The sequence below is a fragment of the Erythrolamprus reginae genome, chromosome 5 (genome assembly GCF_031021105.1).
Source record: "Erythrolamprus reginae isolate rEryReg1 chromosome 5, rEryReg1.hap1, whole genome shotgun sequence".
NCBI lineage: Eukaryota > Metazoa > Chordata > Lepidosauria > Squamata > Dipsadidae > Erythrolamprus > Erythrolamprus reginae.
Window position 1 is genome coordinate 40278203 of NC_091954.1, and position 24512 is coordinate 40302714.

A 24512-nucleotide genomic window follows, 5' to 3' on the forward strand; every position below is an offset into this window, starting at 1 on the left:
GAAGGCAGGAGGTCCGGCGCTTCACTTGCCCTCCCAGCCAAAAGGCAAAGCCGCGCAGCTCCGCAGTCGCCGAAGGAGGCTTAACCCCACCCCTCTGTCCCACCCATCGCCCATAGCCGGAAGAAGAGCGGGGACAGGCAGGAGGAAGTTATGCCGGATATGGACGATGGGTGGGACAGAGGGGCGGGGTTAAGCCTCCTTTGGCAACTGCGGAGCTGCTGGCTGTCAACTTTGCACTGGGCAAAGCACTCTTCACCTCCCGCCAGGCACGGGCGAAGGGCGTGGAAGCCTATTGTAGCTCGCCCATGGCAGGCAGAAAATCGCTCTAGCCCGGCTTCCCCGCGAGGCATCAGGTCAGCATTCTGGGCGGGCGGTCGGCGGACGAGGAGGGGGAAAGCCTCCTGCAGCAGCTGCCACAGCCGCCGGCTTCCCCACCGCCCGCCCGCCCGCCCAGAATGCTGACCTGATGCCTCGCAGGGAAGCCGGGCAAGAGCGATCTTCTGCCGGCCATGGGCGAGCGGCAGGGAGTCAGGGCTGCTGGGAACCGCCCCAGCCCGGCTGTGACCTTTTAAAACAGCCGGGCGGCTTCCCAGCAACCTCACGAAGCCGAACACCAAACCCGAACTTCCGCGTTCGGCATTCAGCGGCTGCTGGGAAGCCCCCCGGCTGTTTTAAAAGGTCACAGCCGGGCTGGGGCGCTTCCCAGCAGCCTCCCGAACCCCGAACCTGGAAGTTCGGCAAAAGTTCGGGGTTCGGGAGGCTGCTGGGAAGCCCCCCAGCCCGGCTGTCACCTTTTAAAACAGCCAGGGGGCTTCCCAGCAGCCTCCCGAACGCCGAACCCGGAAGTTCGGGTTTGGCGTTCGTAACACGAAAAAAGTTCGTAAGAAGAGGCAAAATTTTTCTGAACCCCGGGTTCGTATCACGAGTTGTTCGTAAGACGAGGGGTTCGTATCTTGAGGTACCACTGTGTGTATATGTGTGTGTGTATATATATATATATATATGTCACATGTTTAAGCTGAATTTGAAAATTAAGGGAGACTAGGATAGATCTATTTCGGCCTTATTTTGGCCTCATCAGCTAGCCATACCCACTGGGACTTGAACCTGCAACCTTTGCCTTGTAAGGCAGAGAATTATCCTCTAGGCTACAGTATCCAATCCCTTCAGCTCTGTACCAGGGAAGGGTTACATTTTGTGTCGAATCACCCTGGTATATTGAAGGAACATCACAGCTCCTGTTTTGCCTCTCGGCCCAACCCAGGGCCATTTCCAAGGCAGTTAATTTTATTGATAGCCGACAATTCTATCTGTATGTGTATATATATATACATACATACACACACACACACATACAAACACACACACACATATACTGTATATATACATATCATATGTTTTTGCCATCCAACAGAAAAAACATATATATATGTGTGTATATGTATGTATGTATAAAAAATCAAAGCACTACATGAAATTTACATGAAAGAACAATAATATTCAAACTAAAGTAAATAAAATGACATCTCCTTTTGTATTTCAACCTTTGAAACCAAACTAATTTCCCTCTGAAGCAATGGGGTCTTCAAGCAACAGTATGTTTAAATATGAAACTCAAGGGACATAAAGAGATGATGAAAAAGAATGTTTGCAATCAAGTTCAGGTTGAGGAAAGAGTTAGAACTGCAATTTCCAGAATTACCTTAAATGAGTAATTTATACAATGTGTCCAGAATCTGGGACTCATGACTCCCATGGAATTAATTTTGGCAAATTTTATAAAACGTTTTCACATAATACAAAAAACATTCCTTGTGATCAACTCCTAATGTGCTACAGCACAATTTAATGTGACTTACTTTCAAGGCAGATACCTCTCTGAATATCTCCCTCAATTTTTACGAACTTATGTACATTAGAAGCCTTGCCATTGTTGAAAGCTTGAAGAATCTGGTAAGGAAATTTCTCAGAAATTATGTGTCAAGGGGTCATGGGTTGACTAGTTTATTTATCACCGTATCTTTTTATCGCCTGTGGTGAAGCAAACAAAAAGAAAACTACTAGTTGAATGATGCCTTATGTATTTCAAGACTGACAGAAATTGGAATAACTTAAGTGCTTTTCACAACACAGCTGAATGGACTCAAACACCAAGCTAAAAGCATGCCTCTGTCTCCAATTGTAAAACAAAGCATTAAACTGAGTTTATTGTTTCCATTGGAAGATGACATAGAAACTCAGATTAGCAATTCCTTGAGTGAGAAGATCTATCTAATTTATAGAAAACTCTGTTCCCTACTTCATTGCATGAAGAACTATAGAAAGCAGACAATCCTTTATAGGTCAATTCCCTCTCCCCCCAGCTAATCAATCAAAGACATCTACTCTAACAAACACATGGGAAGGGGAATCTTTGCATGCTAAAAAGATAAAATAACAGCCAGTCTTGCACACCAATGGAAGGCAGCCATATACATTTAAACACAAGCTGTGACCTTTTTCCTTATATGAAATATAGGGTAATGGAATTACAGGATTAATTTTGCCACCAATTTTACTGTAGGGAAAAACTGTAGACTAACTGCAGGCTTTGATTTACAAAATATAGCAAGATATGATTAAAGTAGAATGTAGCAAGATAGAGTCAAAAGCAAATCTGTTCAATAATTATGTCTCAGTTATGAGCAAGCATGAAAGACAAGTGGAAACAAGTTATATTCTCTTTCTCTTCAGTTACAAAGCTCTTTATTTGCTGAAAAAAGGTCATCCCAAAGATGCTTTTTCAAAAGGCAATTTGGACTTTATTCTACCTTGAGGACATTTCGCTTCTCATCCTTGAAGCTCCTTCAATTTTGATTCTGAATCAGAACAGAAAAAGTTTCTTGAATGAGAAGCGAAATGTCCAAGGAAAAATCAAAGTCTAGTTGCATTTATAAAAAGCACCTGTAAGACAACCATGACCAGGATGACTGAGAATTTTGGTACACAGTGAAAAAGGAATTTTGTTTGCTCTTTGATTTAGTTTTCCACAAAAATGTTGATAATCTATAGCTTTCTCAATTTGCATTTACAGATTATTTCCAAAAATACTGCCAGTGTAAATTTGAGCTAGGTTAGCCATAACAACTATCTTTTGTTCTGTGCTTCCTGTTCTGGCTTCTGCTGCATGGGTATTGTATACATGCATCATGATTTATATCACTGTATATAAAAAAAGTTTCTTTTATACATGAATCCTGTTGAATTATTGTGTGCTGGCTGGATTGCTGCAAACTCTGAAATACAGCTAAAATTTACTCAGAGTAAAGTTATGTTTCAAAGACAAAATTAGGCAACAAAATTTTAAAAACCCATTATAATATAAACAACCCGGCTGATTCAGGCCAAAAAAATCTTAGTTCAAAATTTTGCTTTTAAAAATGATGAAAAAGATGCATCTGGAGTTTTTACATATAGAAAATGGAAATTTATACCTTTTCTATCATGATTCTTCTACAACTACTAGTATTTGTAGTGTACCAGTTGCGGCCCTATTTGGACAGGGAGTCTCTACTCACAGTCACTCATGCCCTTATCACCTCGAGGTTCGACTACTGCAATGCTCTCTACATGGGGTTACCTTTAAAGAGTTTTCGGAAACTGCAAATTGTGCAGAATGCAGCCGCGCGAGCGCTCATGGGCCTCCCAAGGTAAGTCCATGTCTCTCCAACACTCCGCAGACTGCACTGGCTGCCGATTGGTTTCTGTACCCAATTCAAAGTGTTGGCTATGACCTATAAAGCCCTACATAGCATCGGACCAGATAACTTGTGGCTCCACCTCCTGCCACATGAATCCCAGTGACCGGTTAGGTCCCACAGAGTTGGCCTTCTCCAGGTCCCATCAACTAGACAATGTCGCTTTGTGGGGCCTAAGAGAAGAGCCTCCTCTGTGGGGGCTCCGGCCCTCTGGAATCAGCTTCCCCCAGAGATTCGTATTGCCCCTCCTCCTCGCTTTCCGTAAGAACTTGAAAACCCATCTATGGGGTCACTAGACCCTAGCCTCTGGCCGACGAGTGTGATATATGCTTGTTGTTCGAATGTGAATGAATGATTTTTAATGTTCCAGGGTTTTTAGAATAGTTAGTTATAGTAATTGGATTTTAGATATTTATATTGTATACTGTTTTTTGATATGTTGTGAGCTGCCCCGATTCCTTGGAGAGGGATGGCATACAAATCCAATAAATAAGTATGTATGTAAGTAAGTAAATAAGTAAGTAAATAAATAAATTTGGTGGTATTCCCTTCCCTTTCCTACCAGTTCACAAATGTGAGTGCACATGCCTCATCTGTGCATGCGCAAAGCCTTCTGTGTATGTGCACAATGTCAAAAATGTAACTTGCCTATATCTGGGCAGGTGGGTGGGGCCACCTGCAGTCAGTCCTACCAGTTCACCCAATCCAGATAGAACCGGCTGAATACCACCACTGATGTGAAGATATGCTGCCTTCAACTTGGAGATATCTTTAAGTCTCCATGTGCAACAGCCCTTAATCAATCCTCCATCAATTAGTGGTAATTTTATCTTCTAGTTATGAAGTCCATTGGTTAATTGTGGACTATATGAAGAAGCACTTCCTTTGGTCTGTTTTAAATCTCCTTCCACTCAGCTTCACTGGATGGCTCCTTGTCCAAAGAGGGGGAAAATATTCCTTCTCCACTTTCTCCACTCCGTTCAAAATTTTATACAGCTAAATTATGCTCCTCCCAGTTGCTTATTTTATGCCAGTGGTTCTCAACCTGGGGGTTGGGACCCCGTTGGGGGTCGAACAACTGTTTCCCAGGGGTCGCCTAAGACCATGGGAAAAGACAAATTTCCTAGGGTGTTAGGAACTAAAGCTTCTATTCTGGCGCCTTGGAACATGTTTTTACAATCCGACCAATCAGGCGTTTACAGTGGGGGTGTCCCTCTGACATTCCTGCCAATCAGCTTAAAGCTCTGTTGGGAGAATTGGCACTAGACTTATGATTGGGGGTCACCACAATACGAGGAACTGTATTAAGGGGTCGTGGCATTAGAAAGGTTGAGAACCCCTGTTTTATGCACTCTCCCCACTTCTATTATATAACTATTCTCAAATACATTGATCAGAACTGTACACAACTTCAGAAGGTAATATACTCTGGATTTCAATAAGGACGCTGCAATGTTGAGATTTTAAATTTTCAATCCCTTTTCTAATGATTTCTAGCATGGAATCTGATTTTATCACAATTGCCACACATTGAATTGACAATCTGATTGAGCTACCTAACCTGATCTTTTCTTAGTTATTTTCAGACAGTTTAAATCTCATCGGTATATTAAGGATGTTTTTTTTCTCCAATGAGAATGACTTTACATGTACAATTGTGTTTGTGATTTGAAATATTAGGTCTTATAGGGAAAAACTACTCACAGTGTCTTTGGAATGATGAGAAGGATGCCATATGCCATTCTCTCTGACAATGGCAATGCTTTAGTATGGATTCCACATAGAGATCAAGCAGGGCTCTCTACTGCTTTTCCAGAAATGTTAAAAACATAACTATTTGGGAGATTATGCAATGTGTCATTTTTTACTTTTCAAATTCTTTAATTTTCTTTTAATTTTTGTACTATTTAGTGAAGTCATATTGTATGCTTGTTTCTGAGATTTGTGACTGTTGATTGTCAATTTAATCATTTTGTGGTTATTTTAAGTGTTTATGTATTATGTACTATAAGTTGTTTGTTTGTTTGTATTTATATGCCGCTCACTCCAAAAAGGATTCAGAGTGGTTTACAATAGTCATAAATACAACAATAAAAATACAGTGATAAAATCAACAGTACAATAAAAAACAATAATATCCTAAAAAACATACATACTTGCAGTCAATCCTAATTCTAGGCCTGCTGGAAAAGCCAGGTCTTAACGGCTTTCCGGAAGTCCAGTAGGGTGGAGATAGTGTGGATCTCTGGGGGCAGTTGATTCCAAAAGGTTGGAGCTGCCACAGAGAAGGCTCTTTCCTGAGGCCCCGCTAACCAACATTGTTTGGCAGACGGGCCGTGGAGAAGGCCGACTCTGTGGGCCCTTATGTCAAGTGAGCTGTTAAAAGTTGCTAGGTTGCAGTGGAATATGAAATCTAATGTGAGATAACTAGGCCATTCATCCAGTTCAACTTGCCCTTCCTGCAATTCTTTATACTAACTTTTGAATTTTATTTCCTTTGTGAATATTTTAGTACAGCATATTGTAAAGTCAAAATCATTGTCAACAAATAAAGAACCACTGCCACTAATAGAAATCTTTTTGGGACTAATTTCTTATTTCCTTTTATTTACAAAATTGTCCATTTAATCCTATTTTTTGCTTTCTCTTTTTTAATCAGTTAGCAATCCATAAAAACATAACTCCTCACCCACAACTACTATGTTAGCTCGAAAATCTTTGGTGAAGAACAGGCTTATGAAAATCTAAACAATAAATGTATATGAGTATGTCTGTTGTCATGTACAAAAACCCATTCTAATAAAACTGAGGTAGGATTTCCCCTTGGAAAATCTATGCTGAATGCAAGATTTGTTCCTCATGCTTCCTAATTAATTTTCCTTGCTTTTAATTTCTACTAAATTGCTTGGAATAGACATTAAGCTAACTAGCCTTTAATTTCCCAGGTCTCCCTTAAAAATGGATTCATATTGACTACTTTCCAATTCTCTGGCACTGAGCCTGATTTGAGTGATAAATTACAGATTTTTGTAGGAGGTTATATTGGGGCGTTTCAAGATACTGTACTGAAGCCTTATTTTCTTAGGTAAAATAATTTACTGCTTTTTTCTTTACCTAAGTAGATTAATAGAGACTCAAGTAGCTGTCTTATATATTCTGTAATAAACCCAAATGTAAAGAATTTACTTAGTTTCTCTGCTATAATTCTTATCATAACTTATCAGGATTGTTTCCTGCTGCACATACAATTTAAAAAAGTTTCTATTCCAACAATAATAAGGGAGGATCTATTTTGGAGAGACCTGAATATGTCAAACAAATTGCAGTCACTGATTAAAAACCAAGTTTTCCTTGGTTTTAAAACAAAACCAAGCCAAACTTTTATTCCCAGACTTATCATAGCTAAGCAATATGTGCTGTGGATAACAATTATTCACACAAACAATCTCTCTCAAAATGGAAAAGGTTTCTCGTGTTATGGTCCAACTCTAGATGGTGATGTTCATCACCAATGGTAAGGGGTTGCTGGACTTCTAACCTAAAACTTTCAATGGCTACCATACGTTGCACATGTTTCCTACAACATCTCTTAAATGTAAACAGAAGCCAAAGTTTCCTACTTCATTTCCCCCTGCGTTTTTAAAATACTAGACAATGCCGTGAATTTTTTTATTATCCTTTCAGAGATATTTCTTTAACAGATTCCTCAATGCCTTCAACAATGACAGAACTTCTAATATACTGTCTTCACTGAAAACTTGGGATACATTCACAGATATCTCTGCCTTGAAAATATGTTAAACATTTGGCGCAGTCAAACATCAACATGCTTTATGGCATTTTGTATTATGTCATAAATTGTTGGGCACAAGGTACCCAGAACAACATGAGGAGTTACTTTAAAGTTCTTTTATTGTTGTTCACTATAAAAGGAATCCTGCCAGACAAAATCTGCATAACTATTAGATATCTTGGGAAAGATTAGGGGATGACAGTCCACTCTGGCTTTCTTCTTGAATAGCAAAGATTCCATGCTAAGCTGTCTCTTTGATCTTTGGGAAAGACCCCTGTCCTTCTATCACACTGTACTACATTCTACCACACAAACTTTTTCATGATGATTTTATGTCATAAAATGTATAAAATTTGCCAAATTATCAGTTCCATGAGAGTCATGGGTTCCAGATTTTAGACACCTTCTGTAAATTGTATCTTGGTTCAAAAACTTTTGTCATACAATTATTTTGCCCAATTAAAGGTTATAGAAACAAGAGTTTTACTAATATATGGTTACCTATTTCTATATTTAAAAAAAGTTTGATGCCTTGCAAGTCTCAAAATCACTAGCTGGTAGGTACTATGTTGGAGAAATTAGGCTACATGTAATTAATTAATTAATTAATTAATTAATTAATTAATTAATTAGACTTCTATGCCATCCTTCTCGAAGTGACTCAGGGTGGTGTACAACATAATGAAAACATTATGTAAAAAGAAATCTAATTATTGTTTTAAAAAAATTATTAATAAAATCGTAAAATGTCCCCATATGCAGTCATTCCCATTCATTCAATTCAATGATTCACAACATCAGCCGGAGACAATCTCTCACGGCCCCCATGCCTGCTGGCAGAGGTAGGTCTTCAGAGCTTTATGAAAGACCAGGAGGGAGGGGTCGGTACGTATCACTGGGGGAGAGTTCGTTCCAGAGGGCCAAATCCAGGGGTGGGCAGCAGGCAGGATGGGCTGGAATGCAGTTCCACCAGTGGAAATGAACATGTTTGCGCAGCTCCAGCTGATCGGTGGCTGTCACTTCTTGGATAACTGGTCTCAGCTCGGCTATCCTTTTTTTCCCTGCTGCTGCTGCTGTGTCTGCGCTCCTTGCTTTATTCCTCTTTCCTGGCCTCGGACAAACTTCCCTTTCTCCTGCCCAGCTCCCCTCCAGCCTCACGCAGCTACCTCCTGCCTGAGGTGCAAGCAGAAGCGGTGCTGGCAGCATTTATGCTTCTGGAAGCATCTGTTCGCCTAGCTACCCAGCCTGAGGCGAGGGGACGACCCAGGAAGGAGAGTGTGGGAAACACGAAGCAAATTATCATCCCAGAGAGCAACACAGGTAAGGTTGTAAATGGAGGACTTAACAGTTCACTTGAATGATGATGACCGGCAAGCCACTCCTACCCAGTCACATGACCATTAAGCCACGCCCACAAAATAAGCCACACCCACAGTGTGGCAGTAAAAATGTGGCTGCCCACTACTGGCCGAATCCATGCCTTTCCCCAAATTAAGGAATTTACCTTTACATTCCTTAAATCTACAGGCAACATGTTATTTATTGTGCAAAACTATCTAGACTGCTCCCATTATGCTACTATATTACAAAATGTTTTCATGAACCTGACTCTCCTTGCAAAAGTTCCAGACATTTTTGCATAGGAATATTCCTATATTTATTAATTAGAAATTAAAGGGCTTTAAAAAGGATATTGAAAACAAAAGGAACTATAACTTTCAGGTTCAACAATTTCTGAGAGATCTATGTCATACGTCTTTAAATAATTAACTAGGAACTGAACAGCAATCTACCAAATACTGTTATTCAAGGCATGTTTGAACTTTCAGACTGCACAACAACAGTGCAAATGGAGTAAGTGAAGACTTTACTATGACCCACTAGAACAAACGCAGCTGGAACAGACTTGTTTTTTTAATTAGCTAATAAAGAGCTAAAACTTCAATCTATTTTATATGAACAATGACAGAGTAGGTACCAATTGACAATGGATTAGTGGATCTAGACACTGATTAAGTAAATGAAATGAACCAAATGAGCCAAATCAATAGTTACCAGATAAATACAATGACAAAAGGAACAAAATGTTTGCTAGCAAACAATCAAACCCAGAAAGCACCATGGGCTCCATAGATTGCTCAATTTTGTCTACGGCATTAGAAGAGGAACATTTTTCAATCATTCAAGCATAAATCCCCTATCAGTGTAGTTTTTGACTCCTTGTATTGGAATAATGAGTTTACTGTAGATTTTATATATTATGGTTTGATAGGTATTTTAAAGTCTGGCAAATGCAGTATTAATTTAAATCAATTACTTATTTTTTTAAATTGAAGAATTTTGAATGGAATGTAGAGCAAAACAAAGAACATTTTCCTACCTCTACCACTGACTTTGAATCCAGTCGAAAATTGAAATCACCAAAGATAAAATATGAAACTCGTTCGAACCGCTGATCTATAATTCTGAAAAGACAAACAAGACAAACATTAAATGTTTAATTTAATTAACTTAAATTAAATGCACATCATCAACGAATTTGGATCAAGCAGTTTTCTGGGGGAGGGTGGGGAATCAGAAGCCTTCACTGATCTCAAAATATATGGATGGATTAGAATAAATGGAGAATACTTTTACTTTTTAAATTTTAACTATAAATCTCTACAGCTTTTCAGATATTTGCAAGATCTCTCTCTTCCCAAATAAAAGTTTTGTAGGTTGCATGTAATTGTGCGTTACATTTTTTTGAACATGCCATGAATCACATTTGCTATAAAAATTGTGATTACACACTCAGTGGAGTGATAAATTTCAATAGAATAAGAAAGAATATAGCCAAGTCATGTCACTAGAATTAATTTTATGTTTCTCAATGGGAGGATCTACTGCTATTTCACATAGTTATTGTCTGATGCTTGTATCATATTATCAAATGTAAGAATTACAACTCAGTCTCACAGTGCTCCCAAATATATGATTAGATTAAATTATTTTAGAAGTAGAATGAGTATAGTGCTTGTAGCTTTCAGCACACACAGACACATACACCCATACTAATAAAAGATTATTTGTGCTTATCATCAACATACAAGCACACACAAAATTTAATCTAAGTTAATTATATGCAATACATCAATCCATCCCACAAATATAAGTTAGATTCAATTACTTGCTATCTCTTGGTATTATAAAAGACTTATTGGTACTAAGACCTAGATGTTCCTGCCTAAAATTTATGCACAATAGACAGGGTCAGTATTCCTATATTAAAAAGGGTAAAGGTAAAGAAGAAAAAGCAATTAAGTCATTGTGGAAGGCATCGTGTCACCATAGAGGAAATACAAATGAGAAAGTTGATCAATGATTAAATTATGCAGCATCAAAAAAAAAAATCAGCTGTTCCATTTATAAAGTTGTTTGGGACAGACACACAATATTGTCAAGCCGGTGGAGAAGCTGGTGATAAATTAACTGCTTGCTACACTTTCTATAGAAGGCCTGATGTTAATGGAAACTTGGGAGGGGTGATTTTAATGATGGAACAGATGCAGTCACAAAGCATTCTTTCGAGTGGTTCAAGTCCATCCTATGGCCACCCACATGGGCGGAAGCAGAAGGAGGACTTGCCACACTGGCACAATCTGAGTAGGCAATGTGACAAGTTTATGGGTGGGGGACCAGGGATGTGAACTTTCAACTGGATGGGGAACTCAGATTCAGATTTCCCAGTGTAGGTACCAGGATGGCTCCGGCAATAGATTGTAACTTTGAGGAGTACTTTGACTTGGACTCTCATTTAGTTGGATGCTACCTGGAATCTTAACAAATATTGTATAGTTCTGCCATATTCATTATAACTTCTACCAGTATATAATTACATGTTGTGATAAGATTTAAATAGCAGGTAATATTTCTGTTGGTCTGAATATTGATACATATAAGGCAAAAAAGGTATTATCTGAAACAATGGACGATCTCTGGCAGGCCCGGGACAGGGGTTTATCCTCTGTCTTGGTGCTTCTTGACCTCTCAGTGGCTTTTGATACCATCGATCATGGTATCCTTCTGCGCCGACTGGAGGGGTTGGGAGTGGGAGGCACCATTTTACGGTGGTTCTCCTCCTACCTTTCTGGTCTGTCGCAGTCGGTGTTAGCGGGGGATCAGAGGTCGACTCCTAAGTCCCTACCTTGTGGGGTTCCTCAGGGGTCGGTCCTCTCCCCCCTGCTGTTTAATATCTACAAGAAACTGTTGGGTGAGATCATTCAAGGGCATGGGGTGAGTTACCATCAGTATGCTGACGAGACTCAGATGTACTTCTCCACCCCATGTCCACTCAACGAAGTAGTGGAAGTGATATGCCGGTGTCTGGAGAATGTCAAGGGTGCCAACAGACTCAGACTCAATCCAGACAAGACGGAGTGGCCTTGGGTACTGCCTCCCATGGACATGTACATCTGTCCGTCCATTACCCGGGGGGGGGGATTATTGACCCCCTCAGAGAGGGTTCGCAATTTGGGCATCCTCCTCGATCCACAGCTAACTTTAGAGCACCATCTTTCGGCTGTGGCAAGGGGGGTGTTTGCCCAGGTTCGCCTGGTGCATCAGTGGCGGCCCTATTTTGACAGGGAGTCTTTGCTCATGGTCACTCATGCCCTTATCACCTCAAGGTTCGACCTCTGCAATGCTCTCTACATGGGGCTACCTTTGAAGAGTGTTCGGAAACTTCAGATCATCCAAAATGCAGCCATGCAAGCGGTATTAGGCCGCTTCCAAGACATGCCCATATCTCATCATCACTCAGCGAACTGCATTGGCTGCCGATCTGTTTCCAGACACAATTCAAAGTGTTGGTTATGATCTATAAAGCCCTGCATGGCATAGGACCAGACTACCTCCGAGACTGCCTGCTGCCACAATCCCAGCGACCGGTGAGGTCCAAAAGGGACCTTAGGGTCCTGTCGACCGAACAATGTTGACTGGCGGGACCTAGGGGAAGAGCCTTCTCAGTGGGGGGCCCAGCCCTGTGGAATCAGCTCCTCCCAAAGATTCGCACTGCCCCCACCCTCCTTGCCTTCCGAAAGAGTTTAAAAACACATCTCTGCCATCAGGCCTGGGGTTTTTAGATCTTCCCCCTGGCCAATGAATCTTTCTTAGTATGATTGTCGAATGAATTGTAAATGATAGGTTTTTAAAATCAGAATCTTAAGAATAGTTTTTTAAAAAATGTATTATTAATAGATTGTTCATTATTGTTTTCTGTATATGCTGTGAGTTGCCCCAAGTCCTCGGAGAGGGATGGCATACAAATCCAATTAAACCTTAAACCTTAATTGTTTTTTGGATGTGTTCTAGAAACTGATTTTACATTGACAGGCCACAGTTTAACCAATCTTATATTTATCTTTTGGACTATCACTTCCTTCCCGATAATGTCAAAGAGTCTATTTCTACAAATTTTCTTGTTTGGCTGAATCAAACATAGAAGCTGAATGATTAATCTCAGTTTTAGATGTTTGCCCTGCACAACATTAGTACTGCAAATATTTATCTTCCATTTATTTCTTAAAGATACACCACTTTTTGGCAGTATTGAGCAATGAGATTTATATTGTCCTTCTGAACAGAATAATTCATTTCTAATGATTCATATTTATAAGCTGCTGTGAGGAAAAAACAGTCCAACATTGAACTGTTGAGATCCTCTACCTACTATATAGGGGTGGTCATGTCATCCCTTCAAGATAGACCAGATTGGGGAATCAAGGTTATGAATGCTAATACTAGCTTTATTATAAGATTATATAGTACAGTAACAGAAGCTTATACATTTTAATACTATATGCTTTCCTCTCTCCCCTTTTTTATCATGATGAGAATTAGGAAAGGTCCTGTTTGAGTTACTTTCTCAAACTATATTTCTGCCCTAGACTCAGATTTCTTTTTTCTTGGCCACAGTTCTTTCTCCTGTTCTTCAAGGTTATTCTTACCGCCATTGGAAGTAATGGTTTTTAGCAAGTTCATCTTCTCTATATTTGCTTCTTAATTTGTAGAAGAGGATTCTAATAATCATTATCAGAAAGCTTAATAACCAGCCCAAACATACCAAATTAAATCTGACTGAAAAAAATCAGTAGGAGACCTCAAGGAAACTGAAATTTCTTTTCAAGAAGTCGAGAGAAACACGTTTCAAGGGAGGAAAAAAAGCAAGGTTCTGCAATTATCAATTTTCTTTGCCATTTTGAATCGACATCAACTTATATAGCAAACCCTGGTAATCTATAATGTTGGGTTAACAGTGTCAGTAGTAAAGGTTACCCTTAATTGCCCTGACCCCAAAACATGCTGTTTAGACTTCAAAGAAATGTTGTGATTTAAAAGCATGCCATTTGATGTGTTTCATTCATAAAATAAATAACCTGCTAATAATCCATAAGACAAACAGGAAGTGATTCAGGTATGAATAATACTAAGCAAGATACTTGCTCCAAGAATGCCAACAAATGCTACCTATCCCTCAAGCAGGAGCCAAGAATCTAGGTCAATCCTCAAAATGTACATTCAGTTCTGCCTAGCTGAGTGCCATCTCAGCCGTAAGTAAACATTGAAAGTCTTCAATAAAGACCAGCCCTAAATTCTATGTCACTTAGTCTTTCTAGAGTTAAGTATAAGCTAGATGCTCATGGTATCCAGACACTGATAAAGAACCTTAAAGGTTCTAACCAACCATCACTTGGTTGGTTAGAGACCCACAACTGAGTATCAACAACATACCCTGATGTCTAATCCTATTCTAACAGATGATTTCAGTGAACAGCTTTGATCAATGGCCTCTCAATATTAAACCCAGACCAAAATCCTGGAATAGTGTAAAATAAAACAGGGTCTTATAAAACTGTAGCTTAACATCTTTATAAACTTTCATCAAAAGAGGAAGTTGAAAAATGGATTAAAACTATCCAGGATTATTGAGACCAGGGATAGTTTCTGTAAAGGTGATGTATACCATTGTATCTTTACGTAAAAACAAACTACCCTGACTACTTTGTGGATTAATTAAGCACTGCCTGGGTTCAACCACACTTTACTTCCTCAGGCAGCCTAAACCTGAAAGATACAAAGATAATGTACAACTCCAAGAGCTATACCACTTCTTCAGTAGCACTCGTCCGCTAAAACACAAATTGTGCTTCAATTAAGGGAAAGAATGTGTATTTCCCAAGTTCAACTCCAAGTAGATTTAAACAATTTTATCCCTCAGATGATTTGAATATTCCTCAGAAGAGACCTACAGATGGTCTGCTATATTAATTAATGTGAGCCGCCCCAAGTCTTCGGAGAAGGGCGGCATACAAATCTAATAAATAATAATAATAATAATAATAATAATAATAATAATAATAATAATAATTACTTGAAAACCATCGGAGTTGACAAACTCTCCATCTGTCAATTGCAAAAAGCCGCTTTACTGGGATCGGCACACATAATTCGCTGCTACATCACACAGTCCTAGGTGCTTGGGAAGCGCCCGACTGATGATGAAATATGAAATCCAGCATAGTGATCTTGTTTACTGTGTTGTACCGACAATAATAATTAATTAATTAATTAGATTTCCAGGCCACCTTTCTCCATAGACTTAGGGCGGCTTACAAAACAGAAATAAAATACAAAGGCACATGCAACAAATCCAAAACATTAAAACTAATTTAAAACTAAGCTAAACCCCCAAAATTTAAGAAAACAATAATCCACATTCATTCCATTAAAATCATGCATGTGGCTGGAGCAGAATACTGATGCTCAACGGCCCCAAACCTGCTGGCAAAGGTGAGTCTTTAAAACCTTATGAAAGGCCAGGAGGGTAAGGGCAGTGCGAATCTCTGGAGGGAGTTGATTCCAAAGGGCTGGAGCTGCCACAGAGAAGGCTCTACCCCTAGGTCCCACCGGGTGGCATTGCTTAGCTGATGGGACCTGGAGAAGGCCAACTCTGTGGGACCTGACTGGTTGCTGGGATTTATGAGGCAGGAGACGATTCCATAAGTAACCTGGTCCTAAGCCATGTAGGGCTTTATAGGTCATGACCAACACTTTAAATTGCGTCCAGTCTCCAACCTTCCCTTTATGGGGAAGGTTGTTGAGAAGGTGGTGGCGCTCCAACTCCAGCGGTCCTTGGAAGAAGCCGATTATCTAGGGCCTCAACAGTCGGGTTTCAGGCCCGGTTACAGCACGGAAACTGCTTTGGTCGCGTTGATGGATGATCTCTGGCGGGCCCGGGATAGGGGCTTGTCCTCTGTCCTGGTGCTTCTTGACCTCTCAGCGGCTTTCGATACCATCGACCATGGTATCCTTCTGCGCCGACTGGAGGGGTTGGGAGTGGGAGGCACTGTTCTCCAGTGGTTCTCCTCCTACCTCTCTGGTCGGTCGCAGTCGGTGTTAGTGGGGGGTCAGAGATCGACCTCTAGGTTTCTCCCTTGTGGGGTGCCTCAGGGGTTGGTCCTCTTCCCCCTGCTATTTAATATCTACATGAAACCGCTGGGTGAGATCATCCAAGAGAATGGGGTGAGGTATCATCAATATGCGGATGATACCCAGTTGTACATCTCCACCCCATGTCCAGTCAACGAAGCAGTGGAAGTGATGTGCCGGTGCCTGGAGGCTGTTGGGGACTGGATGGGTGTCAACAAACTCAAACTCAATCCAGACAAGACGGAGTGGCTGTGGGTATTGCCTCCCAAGGACAATTCCATCTGTCCCTCCATTACCCTGGGGGGGGGAACTATTGACCCCGTCAGAGAGGGTGCGCAACTTGGGCGTCCTCCTCGATCCACAGCTGACATTGGAACATCATCTTTCGGCTGTGGCGAGGAGGGCGTTCGCCTGGTGCACCAGTTGCGGCCCTATTTGGACAGGGAGTCATTCCTCACAGTCACTCATGCCCTTATCACCTCGAGGTTCGATTACTGCAACGCTCTCTACATTGGGCTACCTTTGAAAAGTGTTCGGAAACTCCAGATCGTGCAGAACGCAGCCGCGAGAGCCATCGTGGGGCTTTCCAGATTCGCCCACGTATCTACAACACTCCGTGGCCTGCATTGGCTGCCGATCAGTTTCCGGTCACAATTCAAAGTGTTGGTCATGACCTTTAAAGCCCTACATGGCATTGGACCAGAATACCTCCGGAACCGCCTGCTACCGCACGAATCCCAGCGGCCAATAAGGTCCCACAGAGTTGGCCTTCTCCGGGTCCCGTCGACTAAACAATGTCGTCTGGCGGGCCCCAGGGGAAGAGCCTTCTCTGTGGTGGCCCCAGTCCCCTGGAATCAACTCCCCCCGGAGATTAGAATTGCTCCCACCCTCCTTGTCTTCCGTAAACTACTTAAGACCCACCTATACCGCCAGGCATGGGGGATTTGAGACACCTTTCCCCCAGGCTTATTATAATTTATGTTTGATATGTATGTGCTGTTTGGTTTTTAATTATGATAGGGTTTTTTTTTAAAAAAAAATATTAGATTTGTGCCTGTATAATACTGTTTTTATCGTGTTGTGAGTCGCCCCGAGTCTTCAGAGAGGGGCGGCATACAAATCTAATTAATAATAATAATAATAATAATAATAATAATAATAATAATAATTATTATTATTATTATTGGAGACCAATCGGTAGCCAATGCAGCTCGTGGAGTGGTGTTGAAATATGGGTATAACTTGAAAGGCCCATAACAGCCCACGTGGCTGCATTTTGTACTAACTGTAGTCTCCAAACATTCTTTAAAGGTAAACCCACGTAGAGGGCATTGCAGTAATCGAACCTCGAGGTGATGAAGGCATGAGTGATTGTGAGATGAGACTCCCTGTCCAAATAGGGCCCCAACTGGTACACCAGGCGAACCTGTGGAAATGCACCCTGTGCCACAGCCGATCTTTTTCAAAAAATTCTTAAAACCTTTTGTGAAATATATCCAGATTTTCCTGAGCATTTTCATAGGATGAAATGAATGCATAGACATATATTTTCACTTTCAGCTGCTGTAATTTAAGCCTTAGAACACGTTACCTCTGGAGTGGTGTCCAGAACCTGAAGCAATTGGGAAGAAGGGGACAGTTCTAGCCTGAAGCTAGACTGACTGATTGGACTACAGGTAGTCCTCAACTTACAATGGTTCATTTAGTGACTGTTCAAAGTTACAACGGCTCTGAAAATCTGACTTATGACCATTTTCGCACTTATGACCTTTGCAGCATCCTCATGATCATGTGATCAAAATTCAGATGCTTGGCAACTGATTCATACTTATGACCATTGCTGTGTCCCAAGGTCATATGATCAACTTTTGCAACTGTTTGACAAGCAAGGTCAATGGGGAAATCAGATTCACCTAACAACTGGGTTACTGTTTTATCAACTGCGATGGATTACTTAACAGCTATGGCAAGAAATGTTATAAACTGGGTCAGAACTCACTTAACAAATGTCTCACTTAATGGCAGAAATTGGCCATGAGTTTTTCCCTTTGTTTCCAATATTTATTTCCTTTTTCTGGCAAACCCCTCCCAACCTATTGAGTAAAATGGATTTGCTTAACCACCCTGGTATTCACTTACTGATGCAAAAAGTATAGAATATAGTCTTGGTGCATATGCTCTCAGTGTACATAAAAGAAAAGATACATTCGTCAAGAATCATAAGGTATAACACTTAATGATAGTCATAGGGTACAAATAAGAAATCAAATCACATTAGGAAACAGTCAATATAAATTGTAAGGATACAAGTAACATAGTTACAGTCATGCAGTCATAAGTGGGAGGAGATGGGTGATAGGAACGATGACAAGATTAATAGTAGTGCAGGCTTTGTAAATAGTTTGACAATGTTGAGGGAATTATTTGTTTAGCAGAGTGATGGCATTTGGGAAAAAAACTGTTCTTGTATCTAGTTGTTCTGGTGTGCAGTCCTCTATAGGTCATTTTGAGGACAGGAGTTGAAACAGCTTATTGTCCAGGATACAAGGGATCAAAAGTACCAAAAAATCAGTCTGGCCACGTGATGCCTTGATTTATGACAGCAACAACTGACAACCATATTTTCATGCTCAATTATGGTTGTAAGCCAAGGACTAGCTGTATAAGCTATTATTTCCAACATTTATCAATTGTCCAAGGTTGATTTTAACAGAAAAATTTTCTTTAAATTAAATATTGATGACAGTCCTCTTAAAAATCTATGAATATATGAAAAGGTTTGCTTATTTAACAAGAAAAATATCATGTATATATGATTAAAAATGCTCAGTAATATATCTGGATAAACATGTTACAGTCAATTATATGTCTGTTTTGAAATAAATATACTTATCCAAAGGATCTTCTTTCCTAGGCAATGTATTTAGCATCACAACCCTAAATTATGAATTCAGTGTAATTTTCTGTTATTCAGTTTCAAAAGCTGTAAGGCACTTTTGAGGCATTTGTTCCTATTTAAAGTGAAAATATAAAATATATTCAAAATTATCAATATGACAAGAGCCAAATAACTGAATTTTACTATTTATTCTCACATTTATTTTTAATGATGGCCCCGAGATGAGAATGTACTGAAGAAGACAAAACAGTTGCATATGAGTGATTTTGAGAGTCTGGGTTTGCCATGCATGTTGGGAGTTGGTGAACATGATTCAATGTGACAAGAGGAACATGATCTAGCTAAACCATTTCTCAGGGCACTTTGTAAGAAGGATCAGCTGCATTATTCCTTTAATAGCCATGTCTAATGCAATAGGCCAGTGGTTTTTGTCCGAAGTCAAGGTATCAGCTGCAGGTCAGAAGGTAACATTCTGTTTACAAGATTATTTCCTAAAGCACTTATCTTGCCTTCGGTGTGAAAAGTTGACTTTTCTATTTGTAAGGGGGCCAAAAGAATTGAAGGAATGGGAAAAATTAGCTACACTGAGCTGGAGATGAATAGAATTAAGTGGGAGGTCTGAGAAAGGCCTGCTGTGGTGCTCAGCGGGATACCTTATTAGCCACGTCATCACAGTTCATTCAGGCAAACAGTAACAGTGTCACCAACATTCCCACACAAAGACAAAGTTCTTTACACAGTCTATAAACATGCTTCCCTTGGCCGATTCATCCTGGTTTGACACCACTGAAAGGATGGTGCTTCATCCACATTCTCTCCCTCCCTCTCTCTCTTTTGTGGACAACAAAACAAAATCTCAACCATGATCCAACAAGATGAATAAAGAAAACAAGGAAGAACTTTTTAATATTTCTAGGGAAGAAGCAATTTAGATGACAAAATAATTTTACATATAAAAATTATATTTTTTTTGGTGCTTTCAAAAATTAAAGTTTGCTATAATCTTATTTATTTTTCTGTATTTGTCAGCACAAGCATATACATGTGCCTTGAATGCTAATGAAAGGAGACTATCTGACACAAGAATGAAAGAAATCAGTAAAAGCACAGGACAAATTAATACGAGCAAAATTAAATGTGAAGTTAGAACAGTGTTAAGGCAGAGTGCTATGTTCAGCAGTGGCTTGGACAGATTTTGAAAAATCTCTTCAAAACAGACTTAAATACATATTTTAAGCAAAACAGGCTTAAATAGCATATTTTAGATTATTTTTTTTTGCGTTTTAAATTTGTATGCAGAGTTTAGTAAAGCAGCTTCTCAAGTTTACTAAGGCAGTTGATGTAAAACAAACTTGATGTTTGTATGGTTATCATTGCAGAATGGCTTGACGATATAGAATATATTTCATTTTTTAAAAAGAAAACAATAGAAATAATCTTCAACGCTAAATACTATTGTAACCAAGCATCACTGACATAAACTGACTGCACTGATAAGGTGTTCATTTTTGTATGGAAGGACTTGGTCTGGTTAAAAAAATCCCTCTTTGAGGGAGATGGTTTAGAAATGTAAAATATAAATAAGTAAATAAAAATAAAAGCTAATCTAAACATGAAATAGACTATATAAATATGAATATTCAAAAATAATGTTGCATGCAAGAACTGCCATATCATATCAAGTATCTAGCTATTTAGAAATAATTTTACTAAACAAACAATAGAGGTATTTTCAATTGTGTAGAATGTTGAACCTCCTCTGGCCACAGCATCAAGGGGACCAGAGAAGTTTTGAAACAAGGTCATAGAAAGGTGACTCTATAGAAGATTTCACATATTTTATTTTATTTACACACAATTGCTCATTGAAGCATATTGACTATAAAGGACAGCTGGCAAATAAATAAAAAAAGTAATAGAAGATTATATTATATTACATTTTTTGAAAGGTTATAGGAATTGCTTGAGAAGTTTAACCATTTTTTAAAGTTTTGGGTACTACAAAGCTTTACTGCTATGATGGAGCAATTGTGGCAATTCTTCCTTTTAGCACAACCTTTTCTTTGCTTACATAATAGCAAAGGAAGCTTTCATATTTTATGTCAGACTGCTCTGAAGCTAAAAGAATCCATAAAATCAGTATGGTATGTAGTCTTATCACTCAAATCAGAAAAAAAGCATTGAAATCTCAGTGCACTAATGTTGATTTTTTTTTTAGTTGCATTACAAAAAATTAATTTCATTTTGATTCCAGTGGACTAGAGTTGGTCTCTTGTGGGAACTCAAACACCACACTGGATATTGGTTACTAAAAACTGGAAAACAACCTCCATAAACACTAGTATAAAATCTTCCTTCACTTATCAATATAGCGGTTAACAATGCAGCTTCCTTCTTGAATATTCTTAAGTTCGGAGATTGCATATATTAATAGAATATATACTAGTTTCCCCCAAAATGAAACCCTGTCTTATATTTTTTTGATCCCCTAAATATGGGCCTTGACCTTATTATCAGGAGGGAGTGTCTTACTACAAGGGGACTAGGCCACGAGACGCAAATCTTACGCGAGTCTGGCAGTGGGGCCCTCCTGCCACCTCTGCTCTTTCCCGCCACTGATTGCCACACTGCGCCACTGGACATGAGTTAACACCAAACATTTCAAAATACCACAGGAGGCAGAGCCCAGAGGATCCGAGCCAGTCCCATGGGGTGTGCATGTATTGTGCCTCTTGCTTGCTCTCTCTCTCTCCTGGCCAAAAGAGTGCCTGCTACAAAAATTGGCTTAGTAGTGTTCAGTTGGACTCGGATTTACTGGCCCTCCAGCATCGCTCTAGATGTCTCTTCTGGCGTTTCATCTCCCAAGTGGGTCCATTAGATGCCTGGGCCAGAAGCACCTAATCAGCTCCTCCTCCCTGCGCTGAAGGATTGGCATTTTGAAGTTAAGCCTCACCAGGAAATGACCTGACCATGACAAGGGAAAAGTATCTATACCCCTTAAACTCAGTTCATGTGTCCACTGACCCGAAAGAAAAATTAGGTCGAATGTGTGTCCTCCATCATGATTCGGGCCCTCAATTACTTGGGTCAGGTCCATGGTTGCCATGGAAGCCATGAACTCCTGTGCTGCCCCTGAGAATTTACCGAGCAACAGCAGATTAAAGTCCCCTAAGATTATCAGTCTGGGGAACTCTACTGCCAACTTGGCTAGTGCTTTGAGCAGCGCATGCAGGGCTGTTGCAATGCAGCTGGGAGGCAGGTACGTTAGCAACAAGCCCACCTGAACCCCTAGGTCCAACTTCAGGAGGAGAAACTCACAACCGACAATCCTGGGTGCAGGGATCCTGTGTGGATTAAAGGTCCTCTGGACTATAACAGCCACTCCTCCACCCCTTTCCTGGTGTTGTTGCTGGGGAAGCACCTGGAACCCGACTGGGCACATTTCTGAGAGGGGAAACACCCCATCCTGTCCCAGCCAGGTCTCATTTATACACGGCAGGTCAGCCTTCTCCTCCAGGAGTATGTCCTGATTAGAAGAGTTTTGTTGGTTACCGACCTGGCGTTCAGCAACAGCAGCCTGAGACCAAGGCCCTGACACACCCTGTCACCAGCTATACGGGTTGAACTTGAGGGGCCAAAACAAGGGATCAGTGTGAGATAGCGAGACCTAGTTCCCCATGAACGGCCTAACCCACGGCTCCCGTCATACCTTCCTCTCCCTATAATGCGTCCTTGTGCTCTCCAAAGATCGCCTCTCCAACTCCACCTGTCTGTCTCCCTCTGGAGGTCCCATGCCTTCAAATCACACCAGGGGTTATAGTCGGGCCCCCACCTGCCGTTTGCCATTGTGCTGTTTTTTTGCACTCTGGAGGGTTCAGAGTGCAAAAGACAGCACAACGGAAAACCAGAAGTAGGTTTTCCCAAGCTTCCTGTTTGCCCATTTGGGCATTTTTTTTTGCCTCCGAGGCTTCAGGGAGGTTTTCCTAAAGCAAAGGACAAAACGGCGTTTCCTAAGGCTGAAAATCAGCTGGCCAGCTTGTGCATGCACGCTGGAGCTGACACAGGGCAAAATCTCATGCGCCCTCCGATATGGCTCCGGGTGCCACCTGTGTTTGCCATCATGGTGTTAGACTATTCACTTACCAACAAATGGATTTGTCCCTTTTCAATAACTCCATTTGTTGCTAAGCACACTATACACTCCATAACCTATCTCGAGACAGTTTTTAAACATTTCTTTTGCTTTATTTATTTATTGCAATTTATTCAGGCACCATCTGAAGAATTCTTTATTGGCCAAGTGTGATTGGCCACCCAAGGAATTTGTCATTGGTGCATATGCTAGTGCAGGAAAATTAAATAAATACAATAGACAATAAAATTATAATCTGTAGATGTCAATATATTCAGGAAATGGGGTGCCTTAACACATTTGGGGAAATAGTGTCAGTGTAGAGTAACAAAAGAAGATTTAATGTGTTTTCAACAGCATGTTGTAATGCTGACATTAAAAAGCTTAACTTTATCATATTTTTGAACCTTTTTTGCTCTTTGATATAATAGCCAAACCTATTAATAATATAAAAACATTTCAAAATGTCAGGCAACAAGCAAGATAAAAGGTGTTGTCAAGAGTCTTAGGTAATCATCTTATTACTTAGGGCATTTGCCAGGATCATTTAACTAATATGTGAGTTCACTTTTAATTTCATTATCGAGTCCCATGAACAACACCAAAATAGCAATATTTTTAAAATCAATTATCATGTCAGCAGATATTAAGATGGCAAGAAAGACCACATCAATAATATATATTTAATTTAGGGAAAGGATTACAAGAGCTATAAAAATCAATTTTTAGAGCTGGATAAATGGCTTTGTTTAGTTAGAATGGTTTTTTCCTCTATTGACAAAACCATGATCTTATCTGACATTGACATTTAAACTAATGTAATGTTAGATACGTATAATGATATAAGTACTTGTCAATCCTGTTACAATAAAGCACTACTACCATTGTAGTGGGCAAAGCTGTTATAAATGTGAATTGTTTCCCAGTAATAGAATTCTTGTACAACACCCTGGCTTCAGAACAAAATCTACAGTTCATAGGCTTGTAAGATGCACTAGATTGAGAAAAGAACAGACAAGCAATTATATTCAGTAATCGGACAGACCAGATATGGAATATTTAGATAGTATGGTTCTTTATTAATCATAATACTAATAATCTGCACTGTAAAATCAATGCTGCATCCCCAGTTAAAAATAAACTACAAAAAAAAATAATCAAATAATATTCAATTGTATAAATTATGCAAAAAATGGTTTTCTAATTTAAAGATATGTATGTGGCAATGGCTCTTTGGAACCATCTATCCTCGGAGACCCGCACCACCCCCACCCACCTGGGCTTCCAGAAGGTCTTAAAAACATGGCTTTGCCAGCAGGCCTGGGCTCACTGAGCTATCGCACTCAGCTCCGGCCTAGGAATGATGAATGTTTTGGGGATAGGATTTTATTGTTATATATGATTTTATTATGTACACCGCCAAGAGTCCGTTAGGAGTTGGGCGGTCTATAAATCCAATAAAAATAAGTAAAAGTAAGTAAA

The 24512-nt window shown here is 40.0% G+C and overlaps 1 protein-coding gene across 1 annotated transcript in view; it reads right to left on the minus strand.

Annotated features, from left to right (window-relative positions):
- Positions 1-24512, minus strand: part of INPP5A (inositol polyphosphate-5-phosphatase A) — a 246936-nt gene that overhangs the window by 87980 nt on the left and 134444 nt on the right. Inside the window, exon 8 of the mRNA XM_070752446.1 lies at positions 9911-9995. Coding sequence (XP_070608547.1) covers positions 9911-9995 — 85 coding nt within the window. The remainder of the gene's footprint in view (positions 1-9910; positions 9996-24512) is intronic.